A 27,397-nucleotide genomic window follows, 5' to 3' on the forward strand; every position below is an offset into this window, starting at 1 on the left:
AGACACCAGCTGCTAGGTGCTACTAGACCACTATTATCCCATAGTTAGTAAATGTCAAAACTCTTCCACGTTAACACTGAGTGACACCGAACCCAAGTCGTCACTTTTTCCATCATATTCCTTCCGCCTCATCAATGATGTTTCTGGAGCTAGCTCTGGAGTTTTAATCTCTTGGGAAATGTCCAGCTCACACCCTGAAATTCCTCATGGAATCAACTAGCCCACCGCTTTATTTTATCTTCCACACCATAAGTGACTAATTATAGAGCCTAATTTATTTTACACATTATTACTGCAGCCTGTTGGAATAAGCAGGTTGATTATAAATAACGATCCTTCGTGCAATATTTTATAGTTTACCTGATAATAAAAAGCAACTTATTTTCCAAATCGCCATAAGCAATGCCAACGGCGATCCAGTAGTAACAAAGTAAATAAAACTGACTTGGTGTCTGTTAGTTCCACTTCTCCCCCCCCCCCCCCCCCCCCCCCCCCAGTTTCCTTCTTCTCCTGGTGTTTCTCGCGTAGTGAGGTCCTAATTGCAGAGTGACACCTGTGGGACAGGCGAGTCCTGATTGGCCAATCCAAGCGCAACTGATGTCCACCAGACAACTCGGTCAACTAACATGAGAGGAGTTGATGGAGACAAGAGAAAAATGAAAATAGACATGCACAAATGGAACCTGAGACATTTTGGAGCTTCGTGGTAGTTTCAAGCAGACCAGCAGTTTACACAGTGTTATGTGGGAGTGCTCCTCACCTGTCCTATTCTTGATTGTATGCATTTGATCCAGGTCTGGGGCAAGTCAAAACTAAAGGGATCTGATCTCTTCCATTACTTGCAGATTACCTCATTAACAGGGCAGAAGCTGCCCTCGAATCAGTGAACCTGATGCAACAAGGGCACTCTGAGTATATGAAGAACATGGCAGGTATGGATACCTCAATCTCCGAGACACCACATCCCATATTCAATAAGGTTACATGTAATCATTTGACAAGTTAAGATTCTGCCTGACTGGTTGTATTCTGATTATTTTGAAGGCAAATAACTTCCTTGCTTTTCTCCCCTTTCCCTTGGGTGCTGCTGTGCTGTACCCTCCTGGCTGAGAGGGTGGACCACATGCCTACTCCCAATGGCCCATTCTGACGACTCCACCTTAAAACAAAGATCTACCACAGATGGTTTATTTAGTGCCCTTTCCCTAATTACGTCCTGCTGTGATAAGATTCAGTGGATGCTCGTGCTCCAGCTGTGCTTTGGCCATGTTGTCATAACGCGAGCCTCCAGATTATCAGACTATCCCACTATGGCAGACATTACAACCGGGCTGGATCCTCTCCAGTTCATCTACCTGTGCACTTTTCAGCATGGGTTACTGGACCAGGGAGCTTGGCTGTTTTGTCTCCTCCCTTGGTCTGTCGATCTTGGGAGATGTAATAACTGAGAATCCTATTTCAGTTCCTCACACAGAGAATTAACCGGAAGCAGGTATGTGGTTGAGGCTGGGCCCTCTCTGCAGTCTCAGTCTCAGTCCATGCAGCGATTTACACACATGGGAGCCCAGGTTTATTAAAACCTGCTGCATTTTCACATAAATCTAAAGGAAGTCTCACAAATACTTTCTGAATATAAATGGAAGGTTGATCTGAGGGTAAATTAGAAGCACGAAAGAAGTCCCTCATTGTTAATTTTGAACAAATATCATCTCTGAGCTGTATACAAGTGTCTGGTCCAAACCTGTAATTCTGTGTATAGCAATACAAAGAACAATGCAGCACAGGAACAGGCCCTTCGGCCCTCCAAGCCTGCGCCGATCAAGTGTCCTATCTAGACCAATTGCCTGTATCCTTCTATACCCCGTCTGTTCATGTGCCTATCCAGACAAGTCTTAAAGGTCGTAAACGTATCTGCCTCAACCACCTCACTTGGCAGTGCATTCCAGACCACCACCCTCTGTGTAAAAAACCTGCCCCGCACATCTCCACTGAACTTTGCCCCCTTGTAATTGTCATTTCCGTCCTGGGAAAAAGCCTCTAACTTTTCACTCTATCTCTCCCCCTAATAATTATATAAACTTCTATCATGTCGGCCCACAGTCTCCGTCTCTCTAGGGAGAACAGTCCCAGTTTATTCAATCTCTCCTCATAGCTAATACCTCCATACCAGGCAACTTCCTGGTAAACCTTTTCTGTACTCTCTCCAAAGCCTCCACGTCCTTCTGGTAGTGCGGTGACCAGAATTGGACACGGTATTCCAAATGTGGCCTAACTAACATAATTTTCAAGCTTTAATACTCGATACCCCATCCTATGAAGGCAAGCATGCCATTTGCTTTCTTTACCACCCTTTCCACCTGTGCTGCCACTTTTAAGGATCTGTGGATCTGTACGCCCAGATCTCTCTGTGTCTCTACGCTCCTGATGGTTCTGCCATTTATTTTATAGCTCCCACCTGAATTGGATCTATCAAAATGCATCATCTTGCATTTGTGCGGGCTAAATTGCATCTGCCATTTCTCTGCCCACTTTTGCATCCGATCTATATCCTGTTGTATTCTCTGACAATCTTCATCACTATCCGCAACTCCTGCAATCTTAGTATCATCCGCAAACTTGCTAATCCGACCCGCTTCGTTTTTTTTACAGTGAGAAACCAATCTGATTTGAGACACTCAAACTATAATGTTTACTTCGACTTTCCCCTTCTGTGACTGATTAAACCTCCTTCCTTTTTGTTCCTATAGATGCCAGTAGCCTCCTGCAAGCACTGACCAGGTTTGCACACCTGACTGCAGACACCATAGTAAATGGCAGTGCCACATCACACCTGGCTCCGACTGATCACGCAGATAGTGAGTACTGAATGCATTAGCTCCTGGAGTTTATGATTGCAATTGTCAGGAGGGGGTGCTGATTTTACTGACCACTTTCTCCACTGCCAATGTTGTCTTTTGATCCACTTTAAGTCATGATGATGTCCGCTGAGTGGATCACAGGATAAATGAGGTGAGGAAAACCATGAAAAGAACCAAGGTGAAACCGCAAATGGATAAATCTAAAGGCAGATGATAACAAAAGCAGACTACTGCGAATGGGGGAAATCTGAAACAAAAACAGAAATTGCTGGAAAAACTCAGCAGGCAGTATCCGTGGAGAGAGGAACAAAATTAGCATTTTATCAGTTCTGGTGCAATGCCGTCGACCTGGAATGTTAACTGCACGTGTTAAATGTGCAGTATTTTCCTGCGTGAGTGCGGCTCCAAGATGCTTGTCATCATCTAGGACAAATCAGCTCCCTTGATTGGCACCATCTACCACCTTCAACATTCACTTTCTCCACCAGCCAAGCACAGTGGCAGCCATGTGTACCATCTACAAGATGCACTTCAGCAGCTCATCAAGCCTCCTTCGACATCACCGTCCAAACCCACAACCTCTGACATCTGGAAGGGCAAGGGCAGCAGACACATGGGAACACCACCGCCTGCAAGTTCCCCACCAAGCCACTGGTCATCCTGACTTGGAAATGTATCGCCGTTCTTTCACTGTCACTGGGTCAAAATCCTCGAACTCCCTCCGTCACAGCACAGTTAGTGTACCTACACCACATGGACTGCAGCGGTTCAAGAAGGCACTCCACCACTCCTTTATTCCCAAATATTTTTATTCGGGTTTTAACATTTCATCACATACTTTACACAACCAGACAAGATCAAGACATGTATTTACAAAAATTTTACATCCATTGTAGTTTTAACTATTATACATCGGGTGTATCATCCCGACCTGCCATACAAGGCACAAACGTTGAGGTCACAAGATGATCAAGACAGATACAGAAAGAGATGGCTTTCACAAAATGAAGAATTGTCGTTGACTGGCTGGGACAGGTCATGGCCCAGAGTGCTTCCCCTCGGCCTCCATGCAGCTACTTGTTTGGGACCCCCCGGTGGTCAGCCGTGGCCGCTGCGCGCCTTGCACCCCGTCCTTGTTGCCTTCTGGCATTTACCTGTGTTGGGGGACTGTGTGTTTTTTAAAAATTAATTTACGGGATGTGGACATCGCTGGTTAGGCCAGCATTTATTGCCCATCCCTAGTTGCCCTTCAGAAAGTGGTGGTGAGTTGACTTTTTGAACCACTGCAGTCCTTAAGATGTATGTACACCCACTGTGCTGTTCGGGAAAGAGTTCTAGGATGTTGCCCCAATGACAGTGAAGGATCGTGAAACATTTCCAAGTCAGGGTGGTGAGTGACTTGGAGGGGAACCTCCAGGTGGTGGGGTTCCCAGGTATCTGTTACTCTTGTCCTTCTAGATGGTAGTGGTGGTGTGTTTGGAAGGTGCTGTCTGGGGAACCTTGGTGAGTTGTTGCAGTGCATCTTGTAGATGGTACACACGGCTGCCACTGTTCGTCGATGGTGGAGGGTTTGAATGTTTGTGGAAGAAACATTCTTGAGTGTTGAGCTTCTTGAGTGTTGTTGGAGCTGCACTCATCCAGGCAAGTGTAGAGTATTCCATTACACTCCTGACTTGTGCCTTGTAGATGGTTGGCAGGCTTTGGGGTCAGGAGGTGAGTTACTCGCCGTAGGATTCCTGGCCTTTGACCTACCCTGGTAGCCACAATATTAATATGGCTAGTCCAGTTCAGTTTCGGATCAATGGTAACCCCCAGGATTTTGATTGTGGGGGATTCAGCGATGGTAATGCCATTGAATGTCAAGGGGCGGTGGTTAGATCCTCTCTTGTAGGAGTTGGTCATTGCCTGGCACTTGTGTGGCGCGAATGTAACTTGCCACTTGTCAGCCTTATCATGGAAGGGAGGTCATTGATGAAGCAGCTGAAGATGGTTGGGCCTAGGACACTACCCTGAGGAACTCCTGCTGTGATGTCCTGGAGCTGAGATAATTACCTCCAACCACCACAACCATCTTCCATTGTGCCAGGTATGACTCCAACCAGCAGAGAGTTTTCCCCCGATTCCCATTGACTCCAGTTTAGCTAGGGCTCCTTGATGCCATACTCAGTCAAATGCTGAGTTGAAGTCTAGGGCAGTCATTCTCACTCACCTCTGGCATTCAGCTCTTTTGTTCATGTTTGAACCAAGGCTGCAATGAGGCCAGGAACTGAGTGACGCTGGCGGAACCCAAACTGAGCATCCGTGAGCAGGTTATTGCTGAATAAATGCTGTTTGATAGCACTGTTGATGACTCCTTCCATCACTTTGCTGATGGAGAGTAGACTGATAGGGCGGTAATTGGCTAGGTTGGATTTGTCCTGTTTCATGTGTACAGGACACACCTGGACAATTTTCCACATTGCCGGGTAGATGCCAGTGTTATAGCTGTACTGGAACAGCTTGGCTAGGGGTGCAGCAAGTTCTGGAGCACGTCTTCAGTAATATTGCCGGGATACTGTCAGGGCCCTTAGCCATTGCAGTATCCAGTGTTTTAAGCCATTTCTTGATATCACGTGGAGTGAATCGTATTGGCTGAAGATTAACATCTGTGATTCTGTGGACCTCCGGAGGAGACCGAGATAGATCATCCACTCGGCACTTCTGTCTAAAGATTATTGTGAATGCCTCAGCCTTGTCTTTTGCACATACATGCTGGGCTCCTCCATCATTGAAGATGGGGATATTTGTGGAGCCTCCTCCTACAGTGAGTTGTTTAATTGTCCACCACCATTCACGGCTGGATGTGGAAGGACTACAGAGCTTAGATCTGATGCGTTTGTTGTGGAATTGCGTAGCTCTGTATTACTTGCTGCTTATGCTGTTTGGCACACAAGTAGTCTGTGTTGAATCTTCACCAGGTTGACACCTCATTTTTCGGTATGTCTGATGTTGCTCCTGGCATGCTCTCCTGCACTCTTCATTGAACCAGGGTTGATCCTCTGGCTTGGTGGTAATGGTAGAGTGGGGGCTATGCTGGGCCATGAGGTTGCAGATTGTGGTGAATACAATTCTGCTGCTGCCAGTGGTCCACAGCGCCTCATGGTTGCCCAGTCTTGAGTTGCTAGATCTGTTCAAAGTCTATCCCATTTAGCACGGTGGTAGAGCCACACAACACGATAGAGGGTATCCTCAATGTGAAGATGGGACTTTGTCTTCACAAAGACTGTGCAGTGGTCACTTCTACCGATACTGTCATGGACAGATGCATCTGCAGCAAGCAGATTGGTGAGGATGAGGTCAAGTATGTTTTTCCCTCTTGGTTCCCTCACCTGCTGCAGTCCCAGTCTAGCAGCTATATCCTTTACATCCGGCCAGCTCGGTCTGTGGTGGTACTACCGAATCATTCTTGGTGATAGACATTGAAGTCCCCCACCCAACATATTCTGCAACCTTGCCACTCTCAGTGCTTCCTCCAAGTGGTGTTCAACATGGAGGAGTACATAGAACATAGAACATAGAAAATACAGCACAGAACAGGCCCTTCGGCCCACGATGTTGTGCCGAACCTTTGTCCTAGATTAATCATAGATTATCATTGAATTTACAGTGCAGAAGGAGGCCATCCGGCCCTCCGAGTCTGCACCGGCCCCTGGAAAGAGCACCCCACCCAAACTCAACACCTTCACCCAACACCAAGGGCAATTTGGACATTAAGGGCAATTTATCATTGGCCAATTCACCTAACCTGCACATCTTTGGATTGTGGGAGGAAACCGGAGCACCCGGAGGAAACCCACGCAGACACGGGGAGGACGTGCAGACTCCGCACAGTCAGTGACCCAAGCCGGAATCGAACCTGGGACCCTGGAGCTGTGAAGCAATTGTGCTATCCACAATGCTACCGTGCTGCCCTTGAGAACAAATAAATCTACACTATATCATTTAACCGTAATCCATGTACCTATCCAATAGCTGCTTGAAGGTCCCTAATGTTTCCGACTCAACTACTTCCACAGGCAGTGCATTCCATGCCCCCACTACTCTCTGGGTAAAGAACCTACCTCTGATATCCCTCCTATATCTTCCACCTTTCACCTTAAATTTATGTCCCCTTGTAATGGTTTGTTCCACCCGGGGAAAAAGTCTCTGACTGTCTACTCTATCTATTCCCCTGATCATCTTATAAACCTCTATCAAGTCGCCCCTCATCCTTCTCCGTTCTAATGAGAAAAGGCCTAGCACCCTCAACCTTTCCTCGTAAGACCTACTCTCCATTCCAGGCAACATCCTGGTAAATCTTCTTTGCACCTTTTCCAAAGCTTCCACATCCTTCCTAAAATGAGGCGACCAGAACTGTACACAGTACTCCAAATGTGGCCTTACCAAAGTTTTGTACAGCTGCATCATCACCTCACGGCTCTTAAATTCAATCCCTCTGTTAATGAACGCGAGCACACCATAGGCCTTCTTCACAGCTCTATCCACTTGAGTGGCAACTTTCAAAGATGTATGAACATAGACCCCAAGATCTCTCTGCTCCTCCACATTGCCAAGAACTCTACCGTTAACCCTGTATTCCGCATTCATATTTGTCCTTCCAAAATGGACAACCTCACACTTTTCAGGGTTAAACTCCATCTGCCACTTCTCAGCCCAGCTCTGCATCCTATCTATGTCTCTTTGCAGCCGACAACAGCCCTCCTTACTATCCACAACTCCACCAATCTTCGTATCATCTGCAAATTTACTGACCCACCCTTCAACTCCCTCATCCAAGTCATTAATGAAAATCACAAACAGCAGAGGACCCAGAACTGATCCCTGCGGTACGCCACTGGTAACTGGGATCCAGGCTGAATATTTGCCATCCACCACCACTCTCTGACTTCTATCGGTTAGCCAGTTCGTTATCCAACTGGCCAAATTTCCCACTATCCCATGCCTCCTTACTTTCTGCATAAGCCTACCATGGGGAACTTTATCAAATGCCTTACTAAAATCCATGTACACTACATCCACTGCTTTACCTTCATCCACATGCTTGGTCACCTCCTCAAAGAATTCAATAAGATTTGTAAGGCAAGACCTACCCCTCACAAATCCGTGCTGACTATCCCTAATCAAGCAGTGTCTTTCCAGATGCTCAGAAATCCTATCCTTCAGTACCCTTTCCATTACTTTGCCTACCACCGAAGTAAGACTAACTGGCCTGTAATTCCCAGGGTTATCCCTAGTCCCTTTTTTGAACAGGGGCACGACATTCGCCACTCTCCAATCCCCTGGTACCACCCCTGTTGACAGTGAGGACGAAAAGATCATTGCCAACGGCTCTGCAATTTCATCTCTTGCTTCCCATAGAATCCTTGGATATATCCCGTCAGGCCCGGGTACTGATTCATCAGCTGATGGTGGCCGGTACATGGTAATCAGCAGGACGGTTCCTTGTCCGAAGGTTCCTTGTCCATGTTTAACCTGAAGGATGAGACTTCATGGGGTCCAGAGTCAATGTTGAGGACTCCCAGGGCAGCTCCCTCCTGACTGTGTACCAATGTGCAGCCACCACTGCTGGGTCTGTCCTGCCGCTGAGATAGGACATACCCAGGAATGGTGATAGTGGTGTCTGGGACATTCTGTGAGTATGATTCTGCGAGTATGACTGTGTCAGGCTGTTGCTTGACTAGTCTGTGAGACAGCTCTCGCAATTTTGGCACAAGCCCCCAGATGTTAGTAAGGAGGACTTTGCTGGGTCGGCAGGGCTGCGTTTACTATTGTCATTTCCGGTGTCTGGGTCAATGCCGGGTGGTCTGTCCGGTTTCATTACTTTTTTGTGTTTTCGTAGCGGTTGAATACGACTGAGTGGCTTGCTAGGCCATTTCAGAGGGCATCTTAGAGTCAACCACATTGCTGTGGGTCTGGTGTCACATGTAGGCCAGAGCAGGTAAGGATGGCAGATTTCTTTACCTGAAGGACATTAGTGAACCAGATGGGATTTTATGACAATCGACAATGGTTTCATGGTCATTAGACATTTAATTCCAGATTTTATTGAGTTTAAATTCCATCACCTGCCATGGTGGGATTCAAACCTGGGTCCCAGATCATTATCCTGGGTCTCTAGACTACTAGTTCAGCGACAATAGCACTAGTCCACCGCCTCCTCCTCCTCCTCGCTGCAGTTTTGCTTGACACCAACTTTCAATCAGGACAGATCAATATTACACGCGGGCTCCCCGGTGCCGAAGGTGTACTTGATGCCATCGCCATAGAAAAATGTTTAATAGTCACCAGAAACAGCCTCATGTGGAAAAATGAAACCTGTTGAAAGCACCACAAAATTAGTTTCTCAGGATGAATTAATACTAGTATTTTTGTTTAATCCTTCAGGACTGACTGATCACTGCAGAGAGTGTGGAGACAAGAGCCTGCACTATTTGACTGACCTGAAGGATAAGCAGTCAATTGGCCATGCAGATCCCGAAGCTGTGAGGAGAGCAATGCAGAGGATTCTTGACCTTGGACAGGTACTATCAAACTGGAATGTTCCACTAGGAAGGTGACATCCTCATGGGGCTATGAAAAGCCTGATAACATGGTAACCCAGAACCTCGAACAAATGTGTGACAAAGTTCTATGTGAAAAGCTAATACGATGGAGATTTAGGGTACATTTCGGGGATATCAGATTGGCTGTAAGGTGATGATCCATCTCACTGGGAAGTTGATAATTGTGTTTAGTGTGCTGTCATGTGTCAACAGTTGCTATGGGTTTCCAGGAAGTAAGATCAATCTCCAGGACAATACTGTGCGCAATCCTGCAGAAAAAAGAATGCCGTTTTTTTGGCTGACAGTCAAACACCATCCAAATTAGGTATCGAGTCGTTTTGCTTTCCAATTACCATAGGAAGGCCGTGTGTCACAAGAGTGGATGTGTTGGTTGACTAATGGTTGGTGTGGGAGGGCAAGCCATGTGATGAAATCTCCAGGAATACATTTTATTGCAGTTGGCAACTCCAACAGTCACCATTACTTTATATTTTGTAATATTCCACAATTGAGGTACACAATTGCTCCAATCCCGTACCACAGTGTCTGAACAGGTTGAATATGTTCCCCTAACACTGGGCGTCAGTGCTGTCCACTGCAGAGTGCAGATTGCAGCTGACAATGTTGGACTCTGGCTGCCCTGGAGAGAATGCTGTGAAACAACAATTGGTCCACCATGGAATTAGATCACCTGAACTCTATATGCTCACCTTGGTTCCATAGCTTGCATGTTTCCACGCTGGCACAGAGCTCTATTCCCAGCACTGAAACCCTGCAGGCCAAGAGAGTGATTGTACATGCCTGCTTTCCGAAATAACAGAGTTCATAAAAGATCCAGGGACTGGAACAAATTGCCCATGTACTTTTTTAAAATGGCTTGTCACTGCATTCCATTGCATTTTAGACCATTTCCCCCTCAAATGGGACGAGGCAAGGTTTATCTGACTGGAGTGTCTGAATCAGATTGGATTCTGACTCCGCGTTGCACTTTTCTGAAATGAGACTGGTTTCCCAGCAGTGAGAAAGTGGCAGAATAACTGCACCCTTATAATAATAATCTTAGTGTCACAAGCAGGTTTACATTAACACTGCAATGAGGTTACTGCGAAAATCCCCAAGTCGCCACACTCTGGTGGCTGTTCGGGTACACAGAGGGAGAATTCAGAATGTCCAATTCACCTAACAGCACGTCTTTTGGGACTTGTGGGAGGAAACCTGAGCACCCGGAGGAAACCCACGCAGACACGGGGAGAACATGCAGACTCCACACAGACAGTGATCAAGCCGGGAATCGAAGCTGAGACCCTGGCGCTGTGAAGCATAAGTCCTAACTACTGTGTTACCGTGCCGCCCAAAAAGGGGGTACGATATTTGATGACATCTTATGACATCTTAACAAATTGAATTCCATCTTTTTATTGTGAGTCTATTTATATTCCAACAAATATCTTCATTTTAGAGCATCTTTTTCATTCTTGCATTCATTGCCCATCCCTAATTGCCCCTGAGAAGGTCATGGCGAGCTGCCTTCTGAGACCACTGAAGTCCACATGGGTTTGAGACTTTGACGCGGTGACAGTGAAGGGAGTTACTGCAGTGCATCTTGAGGATGGTACATCTGCAAAATTAAAGCACATGGGATTGGGGAAATATATTGAGGTGGATAGAAAACTGGTTGGCAGAGAGGAAACAAAGAGTCGGGATTAATGGGTCCTTTTCAAATTGGCAGGCAGTAACTAGTGGGGTGCCACAGGGATCGATGCTGGGATCCCAGCTATTCACAATATATATTAATGATTTGGATGAGAGAACAAAATGCAACATCTCAAAGTTTTCAGATGATACCAAGTTGGGTGGGAGGGTGAACTGTGACGAGAATGCAGGGATCCTACAGCAAGATCTGGACAGATTGGGCGAGTGGGCAAATCAATGGCAGATGCAGTATAATTTGGATAAGTGTGAGGTTATTCACTTTGGAAGCAAAAACAGGAAGGCAGATTACTACCTGAATGGTTGTAAATTGGGAGAGGGGGTGTGAGCAGCGGGACTTGGGTGTCTTTGTGCACCAGTCACTAAAGGTAAGCATACAGGTGCGGCAGGCGGTAAAGACGGTTAATGGTATGCTGGCCTTCATTGCGAGAGGTTTCGAGTATAGAAGCAGGAATGTATTGCTGCAGTTGTACAGGGCCTTGGTGAGGCCACACCTAGAATATTGTGTGCAGTTTTGGTCTCCTTTTCTGAGGAAGGATGTTCTTGCTCTCGAGGGAGTGCAGCGAAGGTTTACCAGACTGATTCCAGGGATGGCGGGACTGTCATATGAGGAGAGATTGACTAGGTTAGGTTGTTCTTGCTGGAGTTCAGAAGAATGAGGGAGGGGATCTCATAGAGATTTATAAAATTCTAACAGGACTAGACAGGGTAGATGCAGGGAAGATGTTCCCAATGGTGGGTGTGTCCAGTACCAGGGGTCACAGTCTGAGGATTCAGGGTAAACCATTTAGGACAGAGATGAGGAGATATTTCTTCACCCGAAGAGTGGTGAGCTTGTGGAATTTATTACCACAGGACGGAGTTGATGCTAAAACATTAAATATATTCAAGAGGCGGCTGGATATAGCACTTGGGGAGAATGGGATCAAAGGCTATGGGAAGAAAGGAGGATTAGGCTATTGAGTTGGATGATCAGCCATGATCGTGATGAATGGTGGAGCAGGCTCGAAGTGCCAAAGGGCCTCCCCCTGCTCGTATCTTCTTTGTATCCATGTAACCTGAGGAGTCTCTGCAGTGACGTCATGGAACTGAGTGGATTGACCTCCAGCCACCACAACCATGATCCTTTGTGCCAGATGTGACTCAAACCAGTGGAGAGTTTTCCTCCTGATTTCCATTTACTCCAGTTTTGCTCAGGCTCCTCGATGCCATACTCTATCGAATGCTACCTTGATGTCAAGGGCAGTCACTCTCACCCCACCTCCTGAGTTCAGTTCAGGGGCGAGATTCTCCGACCTCCGCCAGGTCGGAGAATCGCCGTGGGCTGGCGTGAATCCCGCCCCCGCCGGTTGCCGAATTCTCCGGCACCGGAGATTCGGCGGGGGCAGGAATCGCGCCACGCCGGTTGGCAGGCCCCCCCCCTGCGATTCTCCGGCCCGGATGGGCCGAAGTCCCGCTGCTAGAATCCCTGTCCCGCCGGCGTAGATTAAACCACCTCTCTTACCGGCGGGACAAGGCGGCGCGGGCGGGCTCCGGGGTCCTGGGGGGGGCACGGGGCGATCTGGCCCCGGGGGGTGCCCCCGGGGGGGTGCCCCCGCGGTGACCTGGCCTGCGATCGGGGCCCAATGATCCGCGGGCGGGCCTGTGCGGTGGGGGCACTCTTTTCCTTCCGCCTTTGCCACGGTCTCCACCATGGCGGAGGCGGAAGAGGCTCCCTCCACAGCGCATGCGCGGGGATGCCATGAGCGGCCGCTAACACTCCCGCGCATGCGCCCCCCGGCAATGTCATTTCCGCACCAGCTGGCGGGGCACTTCTGCCAGCTGGCGGGGCGGAAATCAGTCCGGCGCGGGCCTAGCCCCTCAAGGTTAGGGCTAGGCCCCCCAAGATGCAGAGGATTCCGCACCTTTGGGGTGGCGCGATGCCCGACTGATTTGCGCCGTTTTTTGCGCCAGTCGGCGGACATCGCGCCGATACCGGAGAATTTCGCCCCTTTTGTCCATGTTTGAAACAAGCTGGGAATGAGTTCAGGAGCTGAGTGACATTGCGGAACCCAAACTGAGCGTCAGTGAACAGGTTATTGCTAAACTGATCGTACTGTTGATGACTCCTTCCATCACTTCGCTGATGATTGAGAGTAGACTGATGGGGCGATAATTGACCGGGTTGCATCTGTCCTGCTTTTTGTGTACAATATTTTGCAATGCAAGGTGGATGTCAGTGTTCCAGCTGTATTAGAACAGCACGACTACGGGTGCAGAAAGTTCTGGAGGACAAATTGTCAGAGCCCATTGTCTTTCTGGTATCCAGTGCCTTTAGCCGTTTCTTGATATCACGTGGGGTGAATCAAATTGGTTTAAGACTGATGTCTGTGATGCTGGGGACCTCTAGAGGAAGCTGAGATATCCCAAGATTTGCAGGTTAGCCAACAGGGTTGGCCAATAGGCAGAGTTACGTGGATAGGGTGGGTGAGAGGGCCTAGGTAGAGTGCTCTTTTGGAGGCTTGGTGCAGATTCGATGGGACAAATTGCATCCTTCTGCACTAAAGGGATTTGATGAATTCCATGGATTCTATTGTATGGAGTTGGATCATCCACTCGGCACTTTCGGCTGACAAATGCTTCAACCTTATCTTTTGCACTGATGTGCTGGGCTTCTCCATCATTGAGGATGGGGATATTTGTGGAGCCTCCTCCTCCAGTGAGTTGTTTAATTGTCCACCACCATTCACAACTGTATGTGGCAGGACTTTGGAGCTTAGATTGTGGAATCGCTTAGCTCTGTCTATCACTTGCTGCTTAAATGAGGCTTGGCACGCAAGTAGTCCTGTGTTGTAGCTTCACCAGGTTGACACCTCATTTTTAGGTTTGCTTGGTGTTGCTCCTGGCATATGCTCCTATACTCTTCATTGAACTAGAATTGATCCCCTGGCTTGGTGGTAATGGTAGAATGGGGGATATGCCGGACCAAGAGGTTACAGATTGTGAGTGGGTACAATTCTGCTGCTGCTGATGGCTCACAGTGCCTCATGGATGCCCAGACTTGTGTTGTTCGATCTGTTCAAAATCTATCCCATTTATCACTGTGATAGTGCCACACAACACGATGGAGGGTGTCCTCAATGTGAAGACACAACTTACTCTCCACAATTTGGTCACTCCGACCGATACTGCCATAGATAGCTAGCTGTATCTGTGGCAAGCAAGTTGGCGCTGATAAGGTCAAGTCTGTTTTTCCCTCGGGCAGCACAGTGGCGCAGTGATTAGCACTGCTGCCTATGGCGCTGAGGACCCGGATTTGATCCCGGCCCCGGGTCATATCTGTGTGGAGTTTGCACATTCTCTCTGTGTCTGTGTGGGTTTCACCCCACAACACAAAGATGAGCAAGTTAGGTGGATTGGCTATGCTTAATTGCCCCTTAATTGGAAAGAAATAATTGGGTACTCTAAATTCATTTATTAAAAAGTTTGTTTTTCCATCTTGTTTGTCCCCTCACCATCTGCCGTTGTCCTAGTCTCGCAGCTATGTCCTTTAGAACTTGGCCAGCTCGCTCTGTCATGGTGCTGCCAAGCCACTTTTGCTGATGGACATTTAAATTCCCCACCCAGAGCACGTTCTGTCTCCTTGTCAATGCTTCCAGCATGGAAGGATACTGATTCATCAATGTTGTGGGGGTACATGGTAATCAGCAGGAGGTTCCCTTGCCCATGAGACTTCATGGGGTCCAGAGTCAGCTTCCAGCATGGAAGGATACTGATTCATCAATGTTGTGGGGGTACATGGTAATCAGCAGGAAGTTCCCTTGCCCATGAGACTTCATGGGGTCCAGAGTCAATGTTGAGGACTCCCAGAGCAACTCCCTATCCACTATACACCACCGTGCCAACACGCCTGCTGGATCTGTCTGCCAATGAGTATGACTATGTCAAGCAAGACTAATCTGTGAGGCAGCTCTTCCTTGGCATAGTGAGGAGGACTTTACCAGGTCAACAGGGCTGTGTTTGCTGTTATCGATGATGGGTGGTCCGTCCAGTTACCTTCCTTTTCGGCTTTTTCGCGGTTTGATGCAATTGAATGGCTTGCTGGGCAATTTCAGAGAGCATTAAGAGTCAACCATATTTCTGTGGATCTGGAGTCACATTAACACTACACCTCGGTACACATGACAATAAACAAATCCAATCCAATCCAGCAGAGACCAGATCAGGTAAGGATGGCAGGATTTCCTTCCTTAAAGGACACTAGTGAATCAGATGGGTTTTTACGACAATTGACAATAGTTTTATGGTAATTTTATGGTCATCTTTAGACTTTCATTCTAGATTTTTATTGAATTCAAATTTCACCATCTGCCTTGGGAGGGGCGGGGGTGGGGGTGGGGGTGGGGGGGGGGGGGGGGTGGGGGGGGGGGGGCGGTGGTCGAACCTGGGTCCACAGAACATTATCCTGGGTCTCCAGTCCAGTGACAATGTCACTACTCCTCCACCCCCAGATAAGGAATCTTCGAATATAAAACTTGAAATAAAATGCTAAATTTTTTAAGATGTCGGGTTTTAGTTCTGAATAATCAATGTTCCCTTGTATAGAACCTTAGTTAGGCCACACTTGGAGTATAGTGTTCAATTCTGGTCGCCACACTACCAGAAGGATGTGGAGGCTTTAGAGAGGGTGCAGAAGAGATTTACCAGAATGTTGCTTGGTATGGAGGGCATTAGCTATGAGGAGCGGTTGAATAAACTCGGTTTGTTCTCACTGGAACGAAGGAGGTTGAGGGGAGACCTGATAGAGGTCTACAAAATTATGAGGGGCATAGACAGAGTGGATAGTCAGAGGCTTTTCCCCAGGGTAGAGGGGTCAATTACTAGGGGGCATAGGTTTAAGGTGAGAGGGGCAAGGTTTAGAGTAGATGTACGAGGCAAGTTTTTACGCAGAGGGTAGTGGGTGCCTGGAACTCGCTACCGGAGGAGGTGGTGGAAGCAGGGACGATAGTGACATTTAAGGGGCATCTTGACAAATACATGAATAGGATGGGAATAGAGGGATACGGACCCAGGAAGTGTAGAAGATTGTAGTTTAGTCGGGCAGCATGGTCGGCACGGGCTTGGAGGGCCGAAGGGCCTGTTCCTGTGCTGTACATTTCTTTGTTCTTTGTTCTAATCATCAGTAGATATTTTTGTATTGAGAATTGATTATATTTCAGAAGAACTTGATAATGAGAGTTGTTTGTTTCAATCTTTCACTCAGGAATTGAGACCTAAGAGCATCGATATCAGACAGGATGAACTTGGGGATATGGTGGATAAAGAGATGGCGCAAACATCTGCAGCTATTGAAAATGCGGTGAAGAGAATTGAGGTAGGTTGGGATCAGCCTTGAATGAAACCAGAGTCCTCTCTTAATGAAATGAAAAATTGAAAATGCTGGCGGGTAGACAGTATCTATGGGGAGACAAACAGCGTTTTCAGGTCAATAACCTTTGATCGGAGTTATCCTTTTTAATGGTTTTGAATAATTTCCCTAATTTCTTGTAGTGCCCAATAATTAGCTTTTCGCTCAGTTCATGTCTTTAGATGTGTTTCTGGTCAACGTCCTGTAGATTGTTGCTTTTAGCTCACTGTGGTATGATCTCAGGCAGTGATCCCCCTGAATACTAGAAAACAATCATCATAATGTTATTATTGACAATATATTCTTTGGGCAAACCTGATAAACCTATTATACTCATCAAATGCCATTGGCTGAATTTGACTTTTTGTACTTAAATAGCTTTAATTGACATGTTTTAGAAATTTATTGTAATGAATAGATTGTCTGTTGTGTTGATCATGGTGGCTTGGACGGTAGTTTGAGAGACTGTGATATGTGATGAGAGGTATTGTAACGGACTGTAATGTCTATATTTTTGACTGGCTACAGTTTCTGAGGAATCAGATAGAACTGGGCAACAATTTATTTATCCTATAGACATTTACAATGGTGCTAGTTTTATTTCCAAGAGTTTTAACACACAATTCACATTCTAATCACAGTGTTTTCTGTGATTATTTCTGGTGTATTTCTGTGGCGGATTTTCCCCAATCCCTTGGTGTATTAATGCATCATATCCTGAAGCACCAGTTGGCAGGAGGTGTGTATCATGGCATGAATTCTCACATGGTGAAATTCCTCAACTGTGTTGTTATGGAGAGGGCTCAGGGAAAATAAATTGTAAATGGTTGTGTCAGATATTGCTCTTGTGAACTACCCTCTGGGTTGTTTGTGAACAGCAGAGGGCAATAATGCATGGCTCGTGAGAGCTGAATACTTTGCATTGTGAACAAGCATTCACAAAGATGTACTTTACAACAATGAATCACTGGATGGTGGTCAATAATGGTAACCTCTTTCTCTGTAACCCCTTCCCACCTCTCCGTTCACTGGCCTGAGAGTGTTTCTACTCTGTTTGTATCTTTGACCACACTCAGAATTGAGAGCAATTATAAATATTTGAGGTTTTCCACCTAATTTCTATCTTTACCTTGAAGATATTCTTAACAATCTATTTAGCTTTTCTAAAGCTATATTAGAAATATTCCATCATCCTGCCCTTTAATTTTGCAATAGGAGTTAATCTGCTCGTTTGGTGAGCAGGTGCAGACATGATGGGCCGAATGGCCTAAATTCGGTGATTGTGTCAGTCATGAGAAATCATTAACAGGCATCCTTCTTTTTAAAAAAGATATTTTATTCCAAACATACACAATATCAACAAATACAGTCCAACAAAACATAGTAGTTAACAGATTGTACAGTCTTTCCACTTTTAATCACTCCACTCCAATGCCCCCCCCCCCCCCCCCCCCCCCAAGGTGACGAAAAGGCCCCCTCAGAGCGAACCTGTTCTTCTCCAGCCGGAGAAAGTCATACCAATCCCCCAACCAGGCCTGCACCCCTGGCAGCGTATCCAACCTCCAATTCAGCAGGATCCTTCACCAGGCAATCAGAGCGGCGAAGGCCACGACATTGGCACCCTTCCCCTCCAGCAGCCTGGCATCTCCGAAACCCCAAAGATCGCCACCATAGGGTCTGGACTGGCCTCGACCTACACTATCCTAGATAATATCCCGAACGCTGCCTCCCAAAAACTCTCCAGCTTCTTGCAGCCCCAAAACATGTCAGCATGATTCACCTGCCCCCGCCCACACTTCTCACACTCATCAGTTACCCCCTGGAAGAACTCACTCATCCTTGCCCGAGTCATGTGTACCCTGTGCACCACCTTGAACTAACTCAAGCTCATCTTCACGCAGGAGGAGGTTGAGTTCACCCACTGCATTGCTTCACACCAGAGTCCCCAACCTATTTCCCTCCCCAACTCCTCCCACTTACGCTATTAACTGACATCCTTAATGATTTAAAACGTGCAGAGAATGGTCCTAACACACCTAGCATTAGCAAATCTTGCAGTTCAAATTGTTCACTGGACAGAAGAGCTGCCCAATATATTCTGAAACTGGCTGAAGGCCTTTTCAGTTCTTACTTTGTCATTTAATCTACAGGAAATGATGAAACAGGCCAGACAAGGAAGCTCTGGGATTAAACTCGAAGTCAATGAAAGGTTAGTTAGAAATTCACCACTCAATTAAAACAAATGTAATCTGATTTTAAAGTTTTGCTAATGTGCGTTGAAGCTATTTAATCCTCCTTTCTCTCTTTCCCTTGCAGAATCTTAAACTCTTGCACGGATCTGATGAAGGTAAGACATAGTGGCTATGAAATGAGGAATGGAGCCAATCTCCGTTACCAGACAATGGAAATGTTGGAACTCATAATCAATGTTTTTTGCTTTTATTTTTTTAAATATAACGTTTACTTCATGTAAAAGGGAGTTCAGTGCATTTCATTGTTGAGCAATGTTGAAATAACACGATGGTCTGAAGATGAGTAGTTTTGCATTAACGTTGGTTGTCTTGAACAAACGTTCTGATGAAGAAGAGACAAAGAAGTTTTGACAAGATTAGTGCCTCCTGAGGATGTGCTTCCAGAATTCTAGCTTGGCTCAGTCACAGAAGTCTAATACCACATCCCTAACTTAATATTGCATTCTCTCGCACTTCAGGCAATAAGACAACTGGTGGTGGCGTCAACAAGTTTGCAGAAGGAGATTGTGGAAAGTGGACGGGTAAGGATAGCTCTGTGTCCATATTAGACTTCTGGCTCATGGTCTCCCTAATGATCTCCCTAACAACAAACTCCAGCACCCACCCTAATGCTCAAATGGACACGACTCATTAGAGGTGTTGATCCATTAGGTTGAAGATCGCTCAGAATGAGGAGAAAGGGAAATGTAATGACATTCATTGTGGTAAATTAATACCAACCCCATGCAGATTATATTTATCATAGAATCATAGAATTTACAGTGCAGAAGGAGGCCTTTCGGCCCATCGAGTCTGCCCCAGCCCTTAGAAAGAGCACCCTAAGCCCACACCTCCAGCCTATCCTCATAATCCCATTTAACCTTTTTGGACACTAAGGGCAATTTAGCATGGCCAGTCCCCCTACCCTGCACATCTTTGAACTGTGGGAGGAAACCGGAGCACCCGGAGGAAACCCACGCAGACACGGGGAGAAAGTGCAAACTCCGCACAGACAGTGACCCAAGCCGGGAGTCGAACCTGGGACCCTGGAGCTGTGAAACAACTGTGCTACCGTGCCCCCCCTTATTGCATGTGCTTTCATAGAATCCCTACAGTGCTGGAGGCCATTTGGCCCACGAGTCTGCACCAACTCTCCGAAAGAGCACCCAAACTAGGTCCACTCCCCTGTCCACCCCACCCTATCCCCATAACCCCGTCTTTTTTTAAGCATCATCTTTTGTACCCTGCCCATAAATAGGTGCACCAAAGTGGAACTTTTTTTGAGGCATGCAGAAAGTTCTTTCAGCCCACCTTGAAGAGGGCCACTTCCCTGTCACATGCTCAGATTAAATCTCTGGAGTTTAGCAGTTTGACAGGGTATATGAGAAAGGACAGGAATTAGACCAAGCATTTGAACAAACTGGCCCCACCCAACTTGCACCAACCACCCATCCTGGACTCAGTCACTCAATCTCCAGATAGGGATTGTTAAAAATTGCAACAAAAAAAAAAAGAGGACAAATAAGAAAAAGTTCTGTGAACTTCCTCTCTCACCCTGGCCATTTCAAATAATCCTATAAAGCAGAGCATCCTTTTGACACACATGAAAAATATTGAATTCAGTTAGTGAAGTAATATTTGCATTTACAGGGGGCAGCAACACCGAAGGAATTCTATGCAAAGAATTCTCGTTGGACGGAAGGACTGATCTCAGCCTCCAAAGCTGTGGGATGGGGTGCAACCCAGCTGGTGTAAGTACCTATTCCATTACTCACTGGGGAAATCACTCTCACGCTGTGGTGAATGTATTCACCATAATGCATGCATAATACCATAACCTGTGACCTATGACCTGGAAGGGGTGATATGAACTGCTTCCAGATACTGTACTGTAACCCCGGTATGGCTCCGCCTCTGGCTCCGCCCACACCGGGGCATATATAGGCTGGCCTCTTGTGGGCGGCATTCATCTGTACTAGTGACTCTGGCTAGGCAAGTTCATGACTAATAAAGCCGCATGTTCACTCGCTCTCGCTGCCTCTCTGTGGATTGAAGGTACATCACACGCTTTCTCCTTTGATCCTGATGAGAGGTTTATCACTGTGGCATTACTATAATGGGCAGGGCACTTTGCACCTGCATGGAGAAGATATCCGTATCCAACAATCGTGCAACGAGTGCGTGTCCTCAAATCAGTCAGTCAAATCTGCCCGGTATACAAAGAACAAAGAACAAAGAAATGTACAGCACAGGAACAGGCCCTTCGGCCCTCCAAGCCCGTGCCGACCATACTGCCCGACTAAACTACAATCTTCTACACTTCCTGGGTCCGTATCCTTCTATTCCCATCCTATTCATATATTTGTCAAGATGCCCCTTAAATGTCCCTATCGTCCCTGCCTCCACTACCTCCTCCGGTAGTGAGTTCCAGGCACCCACTACCCTCTGCGTAAAAAACTTGCCTCGTACATCTACTCTAAACTTTGCCCCTCTCACCTTAAACCTATGCCCCCTAGTAATTGACCCCTCTACCCTGGGGAAAAGCCTCTGACTATCCACTCTGTCTATGCCCCTCATAATTTTGTATACCTCTATCAGGTCGCCCCTCAACCTCCTTCGTTCCAGTGAGAACAAACCGAGTTTATTCAATCGCTCCTCATAGCTTATGCCCTCCATACCAGGCAACATTCTGGTAAATCTCTTCTGCACCCTCTCTAAAGCCTCCACATCCTTCTGGTAGTGTGGCGACCAGAATTGAACACTATACTCCAAGTGTGGCCTAACTAAGGTTCTATACAGCTGCAACATGACTTGCCAATTCTTATACTCAATGCCCCGGCCAATGAAGGCAAGCATGCCGTATGCCTTCTTGACTACCTTCTCCACCTGTGTAGCCCCTTTCAGTGATCTGTGGACCTGTACTCCTAGATCTCTTTGACTTTCAATACTCTTGAGGGTTCTACCATTCACTGTATATTCCCTACCTGCATTAGCCCTTCCAAAATGCATTACCTCACATTTGTCCAGGTTAAACTCCATCTGCCATCTCTCCGCCCAAGTCTCCAGACAGTCTAAATCCTGCTGTATCCTCAGACAGTCCTCATCGCTATCCGCAATTCCACCAACCTTTGTGTCGTCTGCAAACTTACTAATCAGACCAGTTACATTTTCCTCCAAATCATTTATATATACTACAAAGAGCAAAGGTCCCAGCACTGATCCCTGTGGAACACCACTGGTCACAGCCCTCCAATTAGAAAAGCATCCCTCCATTGCTACCCTCTGCCTTCTATGGCCTAGCCAGTTCTGTATCCACCTTGCCAGTTCACCCCTGATCCCGTGTGACTTCACCTTTTGTACCAGTCTACCATGAGGGACCTTGTCAAAGGCCTTACTGAAGTCCATATAGACAACATCTACTGCCCTACCTGCATCAATCATCTTAGTGACCTCCTCGAAAAACTCTATCAAGTTAGTGAGACACGACCTCCCCTTCACAAAACCGTGCTGCCTCTCACTAATACGTCCATTTGCTTCCAAATGGGAGTAGATCCTGTCTCGAAGAATTCTCTCCAGTAATTTCCCTACCACTGAAGTAAGGCTCACCGGCCTGTAGTTCCCGGGATTATCCCTGCCACCCTTCTTAAACAGAGGAACAACATTGGCTATTCTCCAGTCCTCCGGGACATCCCCTGAAGACAGCGAGGATCCAAAGATTTCTGTCAAGGCCTCAGCAATTTCCTCTCCAGCCTCCTTCAGTATTCTGGGGTAGATCCCATCCGGCCCTGGGGACTTATCTACCTTAATATTTTTTAAGACACCCAACACCTCGTCTTTTTGGATCACAATGTGACCCAGGCTATCTACACCCCCTTCTCCAGACTCAACATCTACCAATTCCTTCTCTTTGGTGAATACTGATGCAAAGTATTCATTTAGTACCTCGCCCATTTCCTCTGGCTCCACACATAGATTCCCTTGCCTATCCTTCAGTGGGCCAACCCTTTCCCTGGCTACCCTCTTACTTTTTATGTAAGTGTAAAAAGCCTTGGGATTTTCCTTAACCCTATTTGCCAATGCCTTTTCATGACCCCTTCTAGCCCTCCTGACTCCTTGCTTAAGTTCCTTCCTACTTTCCTTATATGCCACACAGGCTTCGTCTGTTCCCAGCCTTTTAGCCCTGACAAATGCCTCCTTTTTCTTTTTGACGAGGCCTACAATATCACTCGTCATCCAAGGTTCCCGAAAATTGCCGTATTTTATGGCATTTTATGGTATGGCAGAGCAGCATATGAGTGCCAGCACAGCGGAGTGAGAGGAAGATGAGCCAAGCTTTTTATGTTTCAGACAAGCGTGGGAGGAATGGAAACTTTCTCCAATTCACCAACTCGGGCAGGTTCCTTCTCAGAAGTCATTTTTCTATTGTTAGGATTCAGTTTGGACATTCTGTACACTTCTGAGCTTGTATCCTCGTGCCCAGCGTGCCCCTGGTTACATTACACAAGAATGACAACACAAAGAGGCTGTAATTAGTCCATGCTGGTGTTTATCCTGCATGTAAACTATAATCCGAATCCTATTTACTTGGCTTGTTCCCACATCCTATTGTTCCTTTTTCCTACAAACCAGCTGTCTCTCACCTATGTTGACCTGGTTTCTGCTTCAATTATCAACTCTGGAATTGTTTCCCAAACCTTCAAACCTTTTTCTGAAAACAAGCTGAGTATGGGCTGGGCTGGTCAAATTTGGTCTCTGTTAATATTGATTCCATCACTTTGAAACATGGTGTGGCACAAGGACAGTATTTATTTGAGGCGGCGCGGTGACGCAGTGGTTAGCACTGCTACCTCACAGTTCCAGGGACCTGGGTTCAATTCCGGCTTGGGTCACTGTCTGTGCGGAGTCTGCACATTCTCCCCATGTCTGTGTGGGTTTCCTCCGGGTGCTCCAGTTTCCTGCCACAGTCCAAAGATGTGCAGGTTAGGTAGATTGTCCAAATGCTAGGTGCGGTTATGGGGAAAGGGTGGCGGAGTTGGCCTAGGTAGGGGTCTCTTTCGGAGGGTCAGCGCAGATTCGAAGGGATGAAGCCTCCTTCTGCACTGTAGTGATTCTATGATTCTTCTGATATGCTGTGAATTTCCTTAATTGGCTTTACTGTGAACTAACAACATGGATGCTTCAATGATTTGATCGTCAGTCCTTTTACTCTTGTTACAAAGAAGTTTAAAGATCATTTTTATGGGTTGTCTGGATTTTACCAATTAATGTAGACATAATTAAAGGCTTAATTATTCCTAGTTTGTTATCAGCATTGGTCAGAGTGAATAAGGATTCCTGTTCACAGTCCTGATATGCAAGAAGTTTGCAACATATTTAAATCTGAGTAACATCCACAATATCATACAGATGCTAAGAATGGCTGTGTCTACACAGATTTTATATTGCTAATGTTCATGAACACTTTCTGCATTAAAATAATGAACTGCTGGATCTTGACTCACGGATTATCTTTAGCAGCACAAAATGGAAGTAATTGCACCTTTCCACTCTTGCACCCGCCTTACTCTGCGCTTTTCTTATCCAAGTGACAGCTAATGCTGTTCAGTAAGTGTCCACTGGGTGCCAGGTGAGAGCAAATTCTGTTTAATTTCCCCTTCCTTTCAGATTATTTTCATTGACACTAACTCACTGAACTCCCCTGCCCCAGGCTCCAGACCTGCGGAAACACAGGTGTCCGTCAACATTCTCTTGCAAAGGAGCTTGGAGCTCTAGCATGAAGAGATCATGTTCATTCTGCTTCAGGTGACTCTTCACAACCTCTCTTCCCCCAAGAACCATGAAAGGTTTCTGATAATTATGAACTGGAACATTGCCAGAATCCCGAGCACTGAACTTAAACGCACACTCAGTGTTTCACTAGGTGGTCTTGTTTTTGAGTGAACTGACCAGAAATGCTTAAAATCTAAACCAGACACTTGAGTTCATTCAACAAAAAAATAACTAAAAGGCCTGCTGCGCCATTCAGCGTATCCCACAGTCACGATGCTTTATCTGTCACAGTACAAACAGGCCACCACCTGGGGTAATAACTAGAGTGTAAAGAAAGTCAAAGCCCAGGCCGTTTAGGAAGGGGGGGGGGAGCACTGGGAAATTTCACTTTGATTCTCATATATATGATCAGATAACCACCACCGCTTGCATGAGATGAGATTTCTGTGAATGAATGTTCACTGCGTAGTCAGGAGACCTGGACCACCAGCTGACTGCTGTGCAGGAAGAGAACCACCATGTAAATTCAGAGCTAGTTCTTCCTGGTTCTCTCTAACCTGCCCCATTGCAATATTTGGTCAACATATACACCCAACCTAGGGCCTTCAATTGCAAAAGCTTGCCCCCAAGTCCACACTTCTAAATTGTGTACAGACTCAGCCAGTCGAGCCTACCTGGGTAACAATGGTGTGTTAATCTGGAAATCAATCAAGTAGCCCTCCTCTGGACTTCAGTTCCCCCCCCCCCCACTGTGAGTGGGCACAGTATTCTGACTCGTGGTCCTGTACAAGGACAGAATGATGCATTCCATTTCATATAGAACCCGAGTACGCTACATTTTAGCTATAGCCCGAAAGCATCGGTTCAGGACCTTTAGAGAATGATGCAGCGAAAACTCTTTCTTTCACCACTGGTATTACTACTTTTGAATGTAAGCCTATGTTACGTTTAGCCTGGTTTGTTGCTGTGCTTTAAAATGGCAAAACATTTCTGACAAAAGTTACTAAAGTTTTCATTGAATTTGCAGCGCAGTGAACCAATGACTAAGTGTAAATGTCCCTATTACTGGCACTATTAGACATCGGCAAGCATCAGTGGGTGTGGAGGACACACCCAGAAGGGAGCAGGCCTGATTTCACTTCTCTTACATGAATTGGCTGAAGGATTCATTTTGCACCCCTCCCTTTTCACCAAGCCTGTGCCAGGCTCTCATTTCTTCCGATCCCCATCCAATTTTGGGTTGATAATGGTGGTGGCTCCCCGCACTTGGAGCTGGTGGTACCCAGGAGGATGAAGTGTCAAGTCACATTTGTTTTTCTTTCTGGATTCAGAGATTCGGCCGATAAAGTTGTCCTGAAGACTGGGAAATACGAAGAATTGATTGTCTGTTCGCGTGAGGTCGCAGCCAGCACAGCGCAGCTTGTCGCTGCATCAAAGGTGAGAGGATTAGGAAAATCAGGTCTTAAACATACAGGGAAAAGGAGGGGGAGGGGTGGGGGGAGAGAGGAGGGGGAGGGAATAGGTGAGGAGAAATCATTAAGTTGAAATAAGGAAAGGTGTGCCACATTAACAAGCTGCGAGGGTTTACTTTCCATCTTTCCTCACCGCGACTCACTTGCTTGTCAGGATTGAGAGGGCCTGGTGGGAGAGGTTTAGAAACAGACTTCATATTGGCTAAAGTAAAGGCCACCAATGAGGGATGGAGCAGGAGATAGGAGTGACCCAGTGTGTCCCATAAATTGATTGCAAATTATTTCAAATCCTTTCCACTCCTGGCGCATTCTTACTCCTGGTTTCCCTCTGCTCCATCATTGATGCATTTGGTCTTTCATCCCTTTTTCTCAATCCCTGTGCCTCAGTGGGCTAGACAGCTGGTTTGTGATGCAGAACAAGGCCAGCAGCGCGTGTTCAATTCCGGTACCAGCCTCCTCGAACAGGTGCCGGAGTGTGGCGACTACAGGCTTTTCACAGTAACTTCATACTTGAGACAATAAACGGTTATTATTATTACTACTTCGCTTTACTTATCCAGAATCCTGAAAAGCTTTTCTTTTGCTGTTGACAATCTCCACGCTTTACTTTTTGCTGTCTTTACCCAGTTTGCTGTCCGTCCTCTTTATGGTCCAGTGAAGGCGACTGGCGCATCTAACTTTATACGAGGCACTCGATGGACATGCAAGTTACCTACTCTCGAATAATGAGCATGTTGCCTTGATTTTAGGTGAAAGCAGCCAGGAGCAGCAGAAACCTGTCCAGATTGCAGCAGGCCTCCAGGCATGTAAATGAAATGACGGCTAACGTAGTGGCTTCAACACAATCGGGACAGGAACAAATTGAAGATAAAGGTATAGAGATCACATTAGACTTGCTGCTTCACAAGGTTTCGGTGAATTTGACACTTCTGTACATCTGGGTTCAGGTACTGATGTCCCTCTCTTTCTACCTTCTTTAGATACAATGGATTTTTCGGGCATGTCAAGGATTAAACTTAAAAAAGAGGAGATCGAAACGCAGGTAATTTTTTATTGGTTTTGGCGTTGCGCTAGCTGTGGAATATCAGAATCATTGAATTGCTGCAGTCCAGAAGGAGGCTATTCGGCCCGTCGAGTCCGCACTGACCCTCTGAACGAGCACCCTACACAGGCAGTCCCCCGCCCTATCCCCGTAACTCCACCTAGCCTTTTGTAAGGCTGTGTGCTGTGCTGCATCAGGGACGACAACGCACAAATGCAAGTTGAAATGCTTCACTCCTGAAAAGACTATTTTTTTAAACTAGCTTCTGTCATTTAGAATTTGCATTCTTTTCCTCCATTGAGCAAACTCTCTGGGCAGGATATTAACTCCGAAGCAGGGAGAGTGGGG

General features: G+C 46.6%; 1 protein-coding gene across 3 annotated transcripts in view; it reads left to right on the top strand.

The window, feature by feature from the left end:
- The window catches only part of LOC140408416 (huntingtin-interacting protein 1-related protein-like), a 235,419-nt gene that overhangs the window by 202,198 nt on the left and 5,824 nt on the right, over positions 1 to 27,397 (top strand). For all 3 annotated transcript variants that reach the window (XM_072495577.1, XM_072495588.1, XM_072495597.1), the window contains 11 exons: positions 846 to 932; positions 2,748 to 2,855; positions 9,282 to 9,418; positions 16,392 to 16,502; positions 18,686 to 18,744; positions 18,852 to 18,882; positions 19,246 to 19,308; positions 20,417 to 20,517; positions 25,867 to 25,972; positions 26,757 to 26,880; positions 26,988 to 27,049. In XM_072495577.1, the coding sequence (XP_072351678.1) occupies positions 846 to 932; positions 2,748 to 2,855; positions 9,282 to 9,418; positions 16,392 to 16,502; positions 18,686 to 18,744; positions 18,852 to 18,882; positions 19,246 to 19,308; positions 20,417 to 20,517; positions 25,867 to 25,972; positions 26,757 to 26,880; positions 26,988 to 27,049 (989 nt within the window). The remainder of the gene's footprint in view (positions 1 to 845; positions 933 to 2,747; positions 2,856 to 9,281; positions 9,419 to 16,391; positions 16,503 to 18,685; positions 18,745 to 18,851; positions 18,883 to 19,245; positions 19,309 to 20,416; positions 20,518 to 25,866; positions 25,973 to 26,756; positions 26,881 to 26,987; positions 27,050 to 27,397) is intronic.

Source organism: Scyliorhinus torazame, chromosome 1 (genome assembly GCF_047496885.1).
Source record: "Scyliorhinus torazame isolate Kashiwa2021f chromosome 1, sScyTor2.1, whole genome shotgun sequence".
Classification (NCBI taxonomy): domain Eukaryota; kingdom Metazoa; phylum Chordata; class Chondrichthyes; order Carcharhiniformes; family Scyliorhinidae; genus Scyliorhinus; species Scyliorhinus torazame.